Source organism: Filobasidium floriforme (assembly GCF_021052385.1).
Source record: "Filobasidium floriforme strain CBS 6241 chromosome Unknown HD553scaffold_19, whole genome shotgun sequence".
In the NCBI taxonomy this organism is placed as follows: Eukaryota; Fungi; Basidiomycota; class Tremellomycetes; order Filobasidiales; family Filobasidiaceae; genus Filobasidium; species Filobasidium floriforme.
Window position 1 is genome coordinate 426,825 of NW_025763640.1, and position 12,449 is coordinate 439,273.

General features: G+C 52.8%; 3 protein-coding genes across 3 annotated transcripts; 1 reads left to right on the forward strand and 2 right to left on the reverse strand.

Annotated features, from left to right (window-relative positions):
- Window positions 1-268: 268 nt before the first annotated feature.
- HD553DRAFT_336615 (uncharacterized protein) lies at window positions 269-1,481 on the forward strand. Its single transcript, XM_046182243.1, has 5 exons — window positions 269-427; window positions 517-605; window positions 709-773; window positions 897-1,241; window positions 1,316-1,481. The coding sequence occupies exons 1-5, from the start codon at window positions 355-357 to the stop codon at window positions 1,368-1,370; spliced, it is 627 nt and encodes a 208-aa protein (XP_046034544.1). The 5' UTR covers window positions 269-354; the 3' UTR covers window positions 1,371-1,481.
- A 794-nt stretch (window positions 1,482-2,275) lies between these two features.
- On the reverse strand, window positions 2,276-6,651 carry HD553DRAFT_316111 (putative strand exchange protein). Its single transcript, XM_046180573.1, has 14 exons — window positions 6,531-6,651; window positions 6,416-6,464; window positions 6,233-6,352; window positions 6,121-6,167; window positions 5,955-6,057; window positions 5,493-5,893; window positions 4,894-5,425; window positions 4,168-4,819; window positions 4,031-4,111; window positions 3,913-3,970; window positions 3,703-3,848; window positions 3,325-3,628; window positions 2,699-3,251; window positions 2,276-2,635 (listed from the first exon to the last, which is right to left on the reverse strand). The coding sequence occupies exons 1-14, from the start codon at window positions 6,531-6,533 to the stop codon at window positions 2,424-2,426; spliced, it is 3,261 nt and encodes a 1,086-aa protein (XP_046034545.1). The 5' UTR covers window positions 6,534-6,651; the 3' UTR covers window positions 2,276-2,423.
- Window positions 6,652-8,533: 1,882 nt separating this feature from the next.
- HD553DRAFT_351767 (uncharacterized protein) lies at window positions 8,534-11,187 on the reverse strand. The gene is made up of 5 exons (XM_046183644.1): window positions 10,963-11,187; window positions 10,474-10,892; window positions 10,048-10,400; window positions 9,891-9,969; window positions 8,534-9,827 (listed from the first exon to the last, which is right to left on the reverse strand). The coding sequence occupies exons 1-5, from the start codon at window positions 11,066-11,068 to the stop codon at window positions 8,994-8,996; spliced, it is 1,791 nt and encodes a 596-aa protein (XP_046034546.1). The 5' UTR covers window positions 11,069-11,187; the 3' UTR covers window positions 8,534-8,993.
- Window positions 11,188-12,449: the final 1,262 nt, after the last annotated feature.

Sequence of the window (12,449 nt, forward strand, 5' to 3'; positions counted from 1 at the left end):
GATTGGAAAATGAGAAGGATCGAGATCACGTTCGTCCTCGCTCGATCCACCCTGTGTGTCAACGCACGTCATGCTGTTCTATTTCATGATATCATCGGCCGAACCATCACTACGTCATGGGTCCTTTGAGCTGATCAGCCCTTGCAACAATTCGAGGGTGACTATGACGTTCGTAGCTCGTAACCCCACAACTCATCGTCATGTCGCACCACGCATCACATTGAAGAACGACTATAAAGAGCCCGCTCGAGTCGTTGCATTTCCGATACCCCTCCTTCAAACCGTCAGTCGTTCTATATCACGATATCAATCTACACACTACCCAAACCAAAACCATCATCAACAAATCCAACCATGTGGGGAGATCACGACGACACCGACGAGCAGAACGCCTTGAGGAAGGTCGAGGATAACGATGGAAGTCTCAGTGAGTCCACCCTTACCCTCATGCGTCGGCCTCAGATTGCGCACATAGACTGATTACTTGCCGTTTCTTCATATGCTCACTTCATGTAGGCCATGACGCCTTGGTCGGAGGTGCCGTCGCTGTCGCTATGAAGGAATGGCAAGAGAAGAAGGAGAGGGATGGGGAGCCCCAAGACTACGTGAGTTGGCTGGGTTTCTCGTCTCATATCACAGATCGATATGATACCACCAGGAACCCAGACTAACATCCGATCTCGGCTCGTATTCTCTTCTCCACAATAGGAAACCGGAAAGACCGTCTTTGCCGGTCTGGCCGCTGCCGCTCTGACCCACTTGGTCGAGACCAAGTGAGTGACAAACATCCGGACTATACTTCTACCTTTACTTCAACATATACATCCCTCCAAGCTATGGCAAGTCGAGCTGATGTGATCGCCTTTCATTCTCTTTCTACTTCTACCCGCTTCTAGGGGTATGGACCAGATCGACTCTTTGAAGGCCAAGCACGACGCTGCCGAACAGGCCAAGAAGGCGTTGGCGCAATCTGGGATCTACGGGCAACAGAGTTACCAGACCAGAGAGTACAACCGGGACGGCGACGACAATGACAACGATCGTTCGGGCAGCAGGGGATACGGAGGAACGAACAATAACAACGATGATAGCTACGGGAATAACGAAAGGAGTAACCGAGCTGAAGTGTACGGAAACAACGAGTCTGGTGCCTACGGGTCCAACGAGTATGGGAGGGGAAACCAGGGAAATGAATACGGTAGCAGGAACAGGGACGAGAACGAGTATGGGAACGAGAACCGGTACGTCCTTGTCCGATTATCAGTCAACTTCGGTGCGTGGTTGCTAATTTTAGACGTTCCGCTTCTTCTGACAGTCGTGGCGAAGGCCGCGGCGAGGGGTACGGCGGCGACAGGTCCAACGACTATTAGGTCCACGTCGGACTCGCTCACTCGGTTCTGGTCGTTCGTCCGTCCACGATCGAAACGCTGAGGAATTTTATCCCTGTATGACTTGCTTACGATAAGACTGTTTATGTCCACCGAATGTCAAAGATGAAATACACGTGTATCTTGCGAGTGGGCTCGAGCGTCTCGTGAGCCGTCTTTCGGTAGAATCGCTTTTCCTGACGCGGGAGTCTAGCAACACTGAAGCGCACGGCAGGTGTACGCGGTGAAACCCTTCCCAGGGCTTCACAAAGGAACTGTATGACGACAACTGACGTGACTTCTCGCTCTTGGCCCCATCTTCAACTATATATATACGGACAAGGCTAGGTGACATCGCTCGCAATAGGCAACTCTTGCGCCCACCTTTTCCAAGACAATTTCGTTGCCGACCTTACCATCAATATGCCCGCCTCCATTGCCAGCTCCCAAGTACAAACCACCCGAAGTGTGGTTTGGAACCAAGGTAAGTCCCCTCCCGGAACACAGAACACGAAATCCTGCCCCGATCGAGAGCTGATAGCCACTTTCGTACACGTTTTAGCCGTCGCCGGTGAGCTTCAAGTACCCGACGCAGTCACGATCGAGGACTACGCCGCTCTCGTCCACCGGATCGAACTCGAGGCGAACAAGAAGAAGACGATGGGCGCCGGCGAGGTGGAGAGGATCATGCCCTACATGACCCGGGTGCTCCTCCGCGTTCGAGCGGACAACCCAGATCTCAGCGAGGCAGACCAGAAACGTTTGGACCGGTACGTCGAGAGAGTTGGGGATTGTCTCAAGAGGTGCATGGTCGAGGATCCCACCGCCATCGAGATGACCTCCTAAAGTCCCGCCAGTGCCAAGGAGTTACGCCCAGTCCGTCCAGTTTCAAGTTGTACCAGCGAATCGTGAACGAAGAAGAGGTCGTGGTCATATCGCATGTAAATCCGCCTGTTTTGCTCGCTTTATATACAACCCGAAGGACAGATTCTCGTTTGCCGTTTGAGAAATTGCACAAGCACGATTATGCACGAAGTCGAAATTTGTATCGAAAGATCAGTAACCTCCCCTACCCCTTCCTCCTCGGGGCGCAGCTTGGCCGTAGCCCCCATATCCTCCTCCTCGACCGAGATTGCCTCCCCCATATCCACCGTAGCCTCCATACCCTCCGGCAGCAGCGCCGGCTGCACCCCCATATCCTCCATAGCCACCTTGCGCGGCTCCGTATCCACCATAAGCAGCCTGACCGGCAGGTGCGCCGTACGAAGCTATTCCGAGGTAAATCAGCATAACCTCTCTCGACTCGTTCGTTTCTTCCAGACCAGACTCACGCTGTACGTAAGCAGTCTGGTAAGCAGCACCTGCCCCACCGTACCCTCCGTAGCCACCATACGCTCCGCCAGCATTGTAAGCACCCGTACCTCCGAGCCCATAGCCGCCAGCCGGTACTCCATAGCCTCCAGGATTGCCGGCGTAGTGTTGAGCTGGAGGCTGTTGCTGGGCACCGCCGGCTCCATACCCTCCGTAAGCCGGAGCCGAGTAAGCAGCAGTCTGCCCACCTCCACGAGGAGGACCGTTGAACGCGCCGCCCCTTCCACCTCCACGGCCTCCTCTGCCTCCCCTTCGACCCGTGCGGGTCTGCTCTCGATCCTGCTCATTGAGCACCGTTTGCGGGTGCCTAACACCGGGTAGTAGCATCGATCGATGCGGCCGCAGCATTTTCGGGAAGTAATACCGTACGGATAATGTTCGGTTGTCGGTGATATCTGGGCATTCTTCCACGTCCTTCAAGGGCGAGTCGAGACTGGCTCCTGGAATGCATTTCGGATCGTCGAGAACAGCTCCGCAGATACCTCTTGACAGTTTGCCGTCGATCGGTACGGCCTGGATGTAAGATGGCAGGGTTAGCCAACCAAATATCGTTGATGCCAGGTCGATGTGCAACTTGTCAACTCACTCTCGTCGCCTTCTTTTTCGTGTACAACTCGCAAAACTTGGGGTACAGATCGTTGTCATCCGATATTAACATGACGTTGTCTCCTATCGTGTTCCGTCTCTTTTCGTCCGGAGTCAAAAGCGGCTCTACCGTAGCGATCGCGCCGAGCAGTCTGTCTTGAGAGATGAAAGGCAGCAGAGCGATACCTTGCCATGCCATCTTCTTTCCGTTCATGTCGATTTCGAAGTCGGGAGGATAGAAATCCAAGATCGGCGAATCCTCGCCGATCATCAGTTGCTGGTACGGCTCTGGCAAATGCTTCTTACTGTTGCGATAGATGGCAGACAGCCAGAATGGTTAGCAAGATTGAGCTTCACTGTCGAGAACGATGTGGCTCACCTTGCCGCAGGAAAAACCCCCATCAACTGCTCAAACGGTTTGAAAGGTCGGCCCATAGTGAACGCAATGTCGTAGTTTTGAATGTCCTTGAAGTCGGCAGCGAACGGGGCGTAGTAGAACGGGTAGAACCATTCCCACGATGGGGTCTAGAGATGCATAGATCAGCATCACTTGAAGGAAGGAGTCCCCGATAGATCATGGCCTGCTTACGCCTTGGAAGTAGTAGTGCAAAACCCAATTCATTCCCTCCATGTAGGCTTTGACGACTCTGTCCAGTGTTTCTTATTAGCTCATATCGGCTTCGTGTGCGGGCCATATCGATACTCACTCGGTCCTGAACGTTATATCGCTCAACTCTACCCCAAACTTTTCGCGGTAATAACGCTCTCTGTAACCGGGCTCCCACAGTCTGTTCAAGCAGATGATCAGTATGTGGTAATCATATACCGGCAGTAATGTACCTACTTCACGGTATCCTCATAGTCTACGGTACCATCCGGATTCTTCTTCAGCTTGAACTTCTTCGGTAGAGGTTGATCCGCATCCGGGTTGGGAGGGGCTTCGTCCTCGTCTGCATCGTCTTCGTCGTCAAGAGCGTCCTCTTCTTCCTTCGCGATGACTGGGACGGGCCGGTCATTCTTCGCTTTCCGTTTCTTTCCACGAGGCGAGGTACCATCTCCAGCCTCCTCGCCAGCTTGATCGTAATCTTCACCCGTCAAGTCTGGTTTTGTCTCCTCATCCGTCTTTTCGGTTTCTGTAGAGACCTCTGTTGAACCTGCGAGTTTGGCTCGAAGAGCTTCGGCAGCAGACATGTTCGCCTTCTTGATCACGGTGCGATCCTCTTGAACCGGATGATCAACAAGGCTCATCTTGCCACGCTGTCCGATTACAGGCATCTCTGCCGGTGGCGCAGCAGCGGGCATGAAACCGGGCCGAGCCGGCAGAGAATGATGGATAGACTTGACGGGCGGCGCGCTGACTTCGACCAAGGAGACCTCGTGTGCTTGTATAGTGCCAGGAGGTGGTGCCTGTTCTCTGGTGTTTCTTCGAGCATTGCCTTGGTCATTCCCTCGGGTATTCCTCTCCCGCTTCATGGCTGGGTTCTGTCGCTCTTCGGCTGTTTCATACACATCGGATGACAATCAGAATGAAGAGAGCAAACATTTTCACAACAGAGCGGTCTGAGCTCACCTTCCCGTCTCTTCTGGAAGATGCTGTCCTCATCGGCAGCGAGACCCTCCAAGATGAATTGGGCACGGTCCATCTCGACTCGTCCGTGATTGGTGACATAGCCACCCATCCTCTCAAACTCCCGCTTCCATATCCGGAGAAGGGTATCAATGGCTCCTTCTCTGATTTCCAAACTTGGCAGGTGGGGCAAGAAGTCGTTTCCGACAAAGAAGATGAGGAAGACCCAATCGTCGATGGCTCGTTCGAGCTCAAAAGGTACTACCGGCGATCGCAAGTCGAGCTCGACAGCTAGATATTCTCGTAGAGTGCTGACATCTAGGAAGATGAACGGCTTCTCTTCTACCGGAGCGTTCTTGACGTCGTGCTTGTCCTGTTTGACCTTTTTCTGTCCCGTGCATTGAGCTGCGATATGCCCGACTTGTCCGCAGATCCTGCAACCCGAATCGCGAGACTGCTGGAAGAAAACGTCTTCTCGCAAAACTTTAAAGTAGGGTTCATGAGTCGCCAGAGCTAGCATGATCAAGTCGGCATCCTAGAAGCGCATAACCAACAGCGATGAGCGAGCGACTTAGCTGATTGCTAGTAAAGGCTTTACTTACCAAACCGTAAATAACGTGGCTCGTATTGGGATCGTGCTCCGCTTGTGTCCGCTGTCTTCGAATCCAGTCCATGATCTTGTGCTCTCCTTCTCCAGGTACAGATGCATCGGAGATGATGACGTCGAGGTTCTTCCAACCAGGATCGTTGTTCAACTTCCAGGCAACCCAATATCGTAGACTCGCCGCCAGTAGGTCCATGAATGGTGTACCTGGCGTAATCGCGTTCGTGTCCCATCCCTTCTTGTCAAGTTCAGCCTGAGTCGCCGCGCTCACGGGATGACCCATCTCTTCAAACATCTTGACCGCCTCTAATCTGCTCTCTTCTTTGTCTGCCGCCTCCTGTGCAGCCCTGAATCTTCGCGATCGCTGCTGGTTCATCTTGGCTCGAGGCGCCACACCGTCTGGATAGTCGAGATCTGTCCTTAGTCGCTGATACAAAGGCGGCGAGTGAACAAAGCTTACCGATCGCCATCATAAGGACCTTCCGGGGTCGGGCCATGTTCACTACTCGCTCGGTGTACTTGAAGACCTCGACCATCATCTCTTCCTCGGTTTCGGGAGCAGGCTAGAAGTGGAAGACTCAAGGTGAGATCGAATACACTGTGATCGCCCTGTCTAAGCAGCTCACCTTTCCCTCAGGGTGGGTACACGGATGCACGATACCGTTCATATCCACTAAGAAGAGCACAATCTATCAGCCAATCAATCTACGCACGGCATGCCCACCCGTCAGGACTGACAGTACAGGTTATCGACCTCGAACCCGTTAGGATTCGGACCCCCATAATTGATCTCCTCGTAAGTCTCCTTGCCATCAGGTCCGGTCACCTTTTCAGGCTTGTCCTCGATGACCCGTTCGACTGCGTGACATCGACTTGTTCAGCATATGAAGCTGGTTGCTGCAATCCGGCGCTGAGACTCACCGATCTTCGGGTATTTCTTTGAGAGCCATCTGAACAAGGCTGGGACACCCTGTTTGAATATGCAAAAGGCAGTCTCAGCAATCGGATTCAGACCCTTTGCCTCATCCTGACACACCATGTCGATCTGGTCTGCTCCGGGGGTATGATTCGCGGCTGAGTAGCCGTACTTGCGGATTCAGGGAGTTCTAATCCCACACGATGGAGATTCCGACTAGCTAGATAAGAGCCGTTAATAACAGTGGATTGATGGATAGACAATGTTGTACTTGTACAACGGTTCAGACGTCAAGAAGTCAAAGAGCTTTACGCCATCGCCGGAGCATCGATCGAATGAGAGAACGGACATGAACTATCGAGCAATGTCCGCGGGAAATCGCCGGACTGTGTCTCGCTCAGGTGGTCTCGGTTCAGATCAGGCAGAGGAGGCATTGATCAGAACGCAGATTCTTTTTGTACATGGTATACAGCTTACACAGCGATTATAATACAGTTGAACAATCGCACAGAACCGCAGAAGGGTATCCTCGTCCTCCTCCTCATCTCATGACGACTCGGCTTCCGGTCTGATCATCTCCGGTGTGTTTACCAGAACGGTCCCATTGTCCCGTCCCCTTTCCGCCCTAGACTTAGCAGACGAGGCAAGGGCAACAGAAGCAGGCGGCGATCATCCCCCAATACGTCCCACAGCAGATTCCACAGCAACCGGGGCCAGAGTCGTCCTTTTGCCGCGGCTGTTGTCCGACGACAATATTAGGCGGTGGTCCGTCTGCCAGATGAACAGGAGTACAAGGTCAGCAGCGTTCATCGAGGGATCGGATATGTGATGGTTGGACATACTGTGCATCATCGGGGCTTGTCCGTACTGAGGTGCGTATTGTGGTTGTGGCGGGTGCGGTCCGCCGTGGTACTACGAGGAGGACAAAGGCGTGTATCAGTAACTCGGATTGTGAAGGATGCATGGTAGCTTTTCGAATATGCTGTGTGCTTACACCGTGTCCACCATGACCGTGAATAGGGGCAGGTGGCTGGGGCCTATCAGTCGAAAGCGAGAAAGACGTCAGTCATAAGCCGTTTTACGACTTGTTGGAGGCCTTGCACTCATCTGACGTACGGGTAGTACTGAGGCTGTTTCTCCTTTCCGAACATGGTCATTGAGTAGTTCTTTCTCTGCTGGGTTGATAATCAGATAGCCTGGCTGGGTTCGTTGTAGTTGTGAAAGAGGCTGCGCGAGGTTATCAAGGTCGAGTCTGGTAAGCCTGATGTCACAAACGCGAGGAATGAAAGGAGTTACTCACGTATGCAATCAGAGGTTTCAAGGGGTTGGTATACCGTAGAAGTCGCTTTCAGGTTCTAGATCGATGGCGTTCGTTGCCGTTGCAGGTCCTAAGGAATATATATATATACACAGGATCAAGTTTTCGCCCAGTTGCCCAGTTCGCAGTCTCTTCAACCTGGATGTCGTATTGCCCGAAGGCGATCAGCTGTGCTCGGTCGCCTTGCTCCGACGGGAGACAACGACCGGAAGCAGATCTAGCCGTGGCGTAGTAGTTACGTAACTCAACGCCAAGCCGGGAGGCGAGAGATGGTTGCCGAAGCTGCACAGCGAGGAGCGGTCAATGTCCGTGGCAAAACGCAGATGTGGGGGCTGCGGATCGTCGATCGTCGAATTCAATGCTCGAGGCAGTGTACGCAGTGTACCGGTCACAAGTCGCCGTCGAGGGCGCATCACATGGTCTTTCATCGACAATGGCTGTTATGTGCGAAGGAGACGCTGGCCACCAGGTGATGGATATTGTCCGCCAACGACACCCGCATTGTGCCACAGCGCCACAGCAAAGGGTCGACACCGATGCATGTCGCCCCTCATACAAGACGTTGCAGCGTCATGCGCCAACCGTCTCAATCGTACAATCATGTGGAAAGCCAGACATCTGTAAAGAGGATTGCCCTCCCTGAGCGCTTCACATCCAGGACCGTCGTGAAAGTTAAGACGCTCCTGACCGGGCTATGCCTTTCGGTTTCGGTCACTTAGTGTACAGATCTACAGAGCAGAAGCAAAAGCTTTGACTTGCGCTTCACATCCCGTGAGCTACCTATGCAATTTCCCCCTGAAAGTCATTTTGTGCCCCGACACCAGGATGCACCTTGATGTCTTGCTTCCAAATACACAAAGTCTTGATACGTGTTCATCACATATCTCTCTGTATGGGGTCATCAGGCACAGCTGGTCGGGCAAGCCGGTGTTGAGGACTGTATGGAGAAACAAAGGGATGAAGACGAAAGCAATGATGCTGGAACCGACAGATACTCTCCTGTCAATCGACTTTACTGTCTGGTATCGCTTGAGCTAGGTACAGCAATCTATCTAGGTCATTTCTGGTGCATTGTCCGTGAGGCGCTTCACCGTGCTTATCCCGGTATATCGTTCGAACACAAGCTATTCATCATCAAAGTCGTGAAAGTTCTATCTCGTGACGAAAGCAATTCGATTGATATCGCTAGAACTGTTCTCCTCCAAGTCGGATTGCGTCGAAGATCTTCTCTCGATTCGAAAGCCCGCATGGCCTCGCCGGCGTTTTCAACGCTTTGGAGGTACTGCGCGGATCCGTCTCTTCTCGCCGTGAGCCCTATTGGCAGGGCCAGAATCTTCCAGGAAAACGTCTGCCGACCTCTTCTTCTCTAACCTGCTCCCGCCCACCTGGAACCTAGGTCCGCTCGCAAGCGGGACGGACGGACCTGCCATCGCTGGTTGACTACTGACGAACGGGTCATCTAGGTCCATAGTCATCGCTGGTAGGGTTCTCTTCTCCGATTCTGTGATAGTCGTCGTCGGTCTCTTCTTTTCTAGCTCTGCAAACTTGAGGGAAGAGGAAGAGACCGTCTGTGCCCTGTCAAATTGCCTCCAGCTCTGAGATCCGCCTTTTCGCTCGTTTCGCGCTGCTCCCTCTTTTGTTCTGTCGTTCCCTTCCACCTCGACCGATTCTCGCCAGGTCTGAGACGTGCGGACTAGGGTGACCCTGTCATCGTCGATCGTCTCACCGATCTCCCTTGTGGTAGTCGTCGAAGAGACACTCGATGTTCGGTGCACCCTCTTCGTCCTGACCTTGATCTCTCGTCTGGTAGGCTCCGAAGCCTTCGAAGTCGATTTCGCCCGCGATTTGAGCGATCGATCTTGAGGATAAGGATTCATGACGAAAGAGTCCTCGTTCTCTTCCGCGCCCGATCCCTCTGTATCGCTAGGGCCTCTATACTCGTTATCTGTCGTTGGGCCCTCGCCTTCTGAATCGCTAACTTCGTGTCTACTGGCCAGATCTGAGCGCATGTATTCGTCGAGGTTTCGGGGGATCTTGGTGGGTTTCGGCTGGGCGGTTCCATTTTGTAATTCTCTGCATCTGTTCTTATAGGCAGCCAACTAGAATTCGGGAAGCACTCATCAGCTATGATCCGGTCGTCTACAGTGTGACCGGGTACTGACAGCAGATTTCGTAGAGGCTAGCTCGCGTTTCAAGCTTGTCACCGTCATCTTCATGCGCGAATCCTGCTGCCCGTGTGCTCTGCAATATCACAACAGAGGTTCTGCTCAGCTTGCTGTATGTTATGGTCGATCGGTCCTCGGAATCATGTCGGCTCACTCTTTCAAAGCTGCCAGCTCAGTTTTCACGCTATCCAACTGCGCCTGGAGTGACCCGTTCCTCTCCTTCCATTTGGCATTGATCCTCCTCAACTCTTCCGTACTATGCTGCCGCTGTACCGTCATCTCTTCCTCGTGCAAAGTCCTCTCGTTCTCGATAGCGACGGCATGTTGCCAGAAAGTCTCCTCCGTCTGTTTCTTGTTTGCGCTCGAGAGTTCCTTGAGCTGTTGTCTCAGGCTGATACGTTCTTGAGTCAGTTTCTCAAAGGTTTGTCGGGCTTTACGGGTCTTTTTAAAGCTGTCGGCTATGTATTTCCATTTCTTGTGATACTTGTCCATCTCCACGAAGGTCCGCTACAAGCAATCAAACCGAATATTGGGATTGTCAGCACGGTGTAGATTGCAGTCTGTCAGTACGGGGACTCACCTTGGTCTCCTCGACCGCCCACATCTCTCCTACCTTCTCCACGACCTTGTCAACCTTTTCCCGTATCTCCCTTATCCTCGATGGTTCCGGATTCCCCAGCCAAGCATCCAACATGACCTCGTCGATCATTTGATCGTACTTGTGCATATCCGTCGGTATCAATCTAGGCCTGAGCTCTTTCAGCATGGCTAGCAGTTCCAAGATCTGCCTCGTCGCAGGGTTGAAGGATTTGAGGACCTCTTGAGGAGGGACGGGCTCGACTTTGGAGTCGCTGTCATCGTTACCGGAGAAGAAGCAGATCTTGAGGTTTTCGGGCCGCTCGTCGATGGGCGTCTGGCAGCAGGGACAGTCGGGGATACGATGTTTGTCTGCCTTCGAATCGTACCAGACCTTGGCACAATAGCGGTGGAGCATGTGTCCTATACAAAGAGCGATTTTTCAATCCTTAACAGCGAATTGTGAGAGAGCATAGTACTAAGAGACACTCACCACACTTGTGTAACCTGACTACGGTATGAGCGTGGCCCAGGTCGTCGAATCCGCCGATAAGCTCATCCTGGCAGATCGCACAGATGACGTGCTTCTGGGAAGGCATTCCTGGGATCCTGGGTCCGATAGCTCTCAGGGGGCGATATCTTCAAGCTGAAAGGTGCTATACCGCGGTGTCATGCAAGAAAGTTGTCGATGGTAGATGTGAACGTCAAGTTATACAAGTTATACATGCAAGCTAGCAAGTTAGCAAGTCATGATCAGACTGAACTCGCACAAGATCAACAACCTCAGATCTGACGCGTCAGATCACGCGCCAAGTGAACAAAAGTAGGAAGCGAGATTAGCGAGCGCTACCTGCGGTACTCTTCCCCAGACCCCAGACAGTGCAGTAACTGACACCGACAGCTATACGTGAGGGTTGCTGTGGACGTCCTTTGAAGTGCATGGTCCTGGTCACTCCTCACTGGCAATTTCTGACAAGTAAGCTGACTTGCGATCGACCTCGATCAACGAGTGACAATCACGCGAAAGCCTTTGTAAGTTGTGATGTTTATACAGAACGACGGGGCGATGGCAAGTCGGATACGCTGTACGCCGAACGGTACAAGCTTGCGACACATCATACTAACAAGCCTGAAAGGTATGCCAGCTACTTGCTGCCGGTACAGGTCTGACCCCTGCGACATGTCTTGCAGATATGAACGGTGGTGTTTCGCTCGTGATACCTTTCCCACGCATCAACCGAACCTTACGCGTTTCATTAAGGGGGGAGAGGTGCTTCTACCCAGAGCCGAGACTCGTCGCGAAGCGGGTCGAGGACCGGGCTATGCTGTGGTCCCGAGGGCGAGGGTGGTGGGGGGAGAAAGAACGGAGACACATCCACTCTTCATTCGATCAAACAACTTGAATCGATTCTCATTCGAAATCTGAAACAACTCAACGACGACGTCGCATCATCTGCAGACACTTCTCTCGACAACCGTAGAGACGTATCGCGATAGTCCTGCTTGCTCGGAGGAAGCATCTACACCCGACGACATCTGGAGGACGGCTTTCGGGATCTATTGTTGATGTGGCCATCGTCGTCCCGGCCACGCATCTATCAAACGCTCCGTTCAGCCGAGCGAAGGTTCGAAAATCAAACTAGGATTTGAGAACAAAAACGAAGAGGTTGCACGGTCTCTCCAGAGTGAACGGATAGGTTGTAGCTGCAGCAAGGCAGAAGGCGGCAACGGTCGTCGATCTCCGCTTTGGGCATCTAGTCGAAAGGCGGCTCGTGGAAGGGAGCAAAGGGTCGAGAGATCAGGGTCGCTAGACATCTCCTTTGGCGACCTAGACAGGATCCTGCTATTCTCCTCAACACTCCGATAGTAGAGAGCTGGAGGTCTTCTGTCCACGATGAACCCATCAAGTCGTCTTCATCCAGAACACATGGCCTACCCTAGTCAGGGCCCGATCGATCAAACCGGTCAGGGTCGTGTACG

What these genes read in the sequence shown, in the direction of transcription:
- HD553DRAFT_351767 (XM_046183644.1), bottom strand. Translation starts at nt 11,068, where the DNA reads ATGCCTTCCCAGAAGCACGTCATCTGTGCGATCTGCCAGGATGAGCTT. An exon ending in AGTCAGGTTACACAAGTGTG is followed by an intron (nt 10,893 to 10,962) that starts GTGAGTGTCTCT and finishes CTCTTTGTATAG; the next exon opens with GACACATGCTCCACCGCTAT. An exon ending in TAGCCTCTACGAAATCTGCT is followed by an intron (nt 9,828 to 9,890) that starts GTCAGTACCCGG and finishes CCCGAATTCTAG; the next exon opens with TTGGCTGCCTATAAGAACAG.
- HD553DRAFT_316111 (XM_046180573.1), bottom strand. An exon ending in TGCACTACTACTTCCAAGGC is followed by an intron (nt 3,849 to 3,912) that starts GTAAGCAGGCCA and finishes ATGCATCTCTAG; the next exon opens with ACCCCATCGTGGGAATGGTT. An exon ending in CCAGACTGCTTACGTACAGC is followed by an intron (nt 2,636 to 2,698) that starts GTGAGTCTGGTC and finishes ACCTCGGAATAG; the next exon opens with CTTCGTACGGCGCACCTGCC.
- HD553DRAFT_336615 (XM_046182243.1), top strand. Translation starts at nt 355, where the DNA reads ATGTGGGGAGATCACGACGACACCGACGAGCAGAACGCCTTGAGGAAG. An exon ending in GGATAACGATGGAAGTCTCA is followed by an intron (nt 428 to 516) that starts GTGAGTCCACCC and finishes CACTTCATGTAG; the next exon opens with GCCATGACGCCTTGGTCGGA. An exon ending in GAGTATGGGAACGAGAACCG is followed by an intron (nt 1,242 to 1,315) that starts GTACGTCCTTGT and finishes TTCTTCTGACAG; the next exon opens with TCGTGGCGAAGGCCGCGGCG.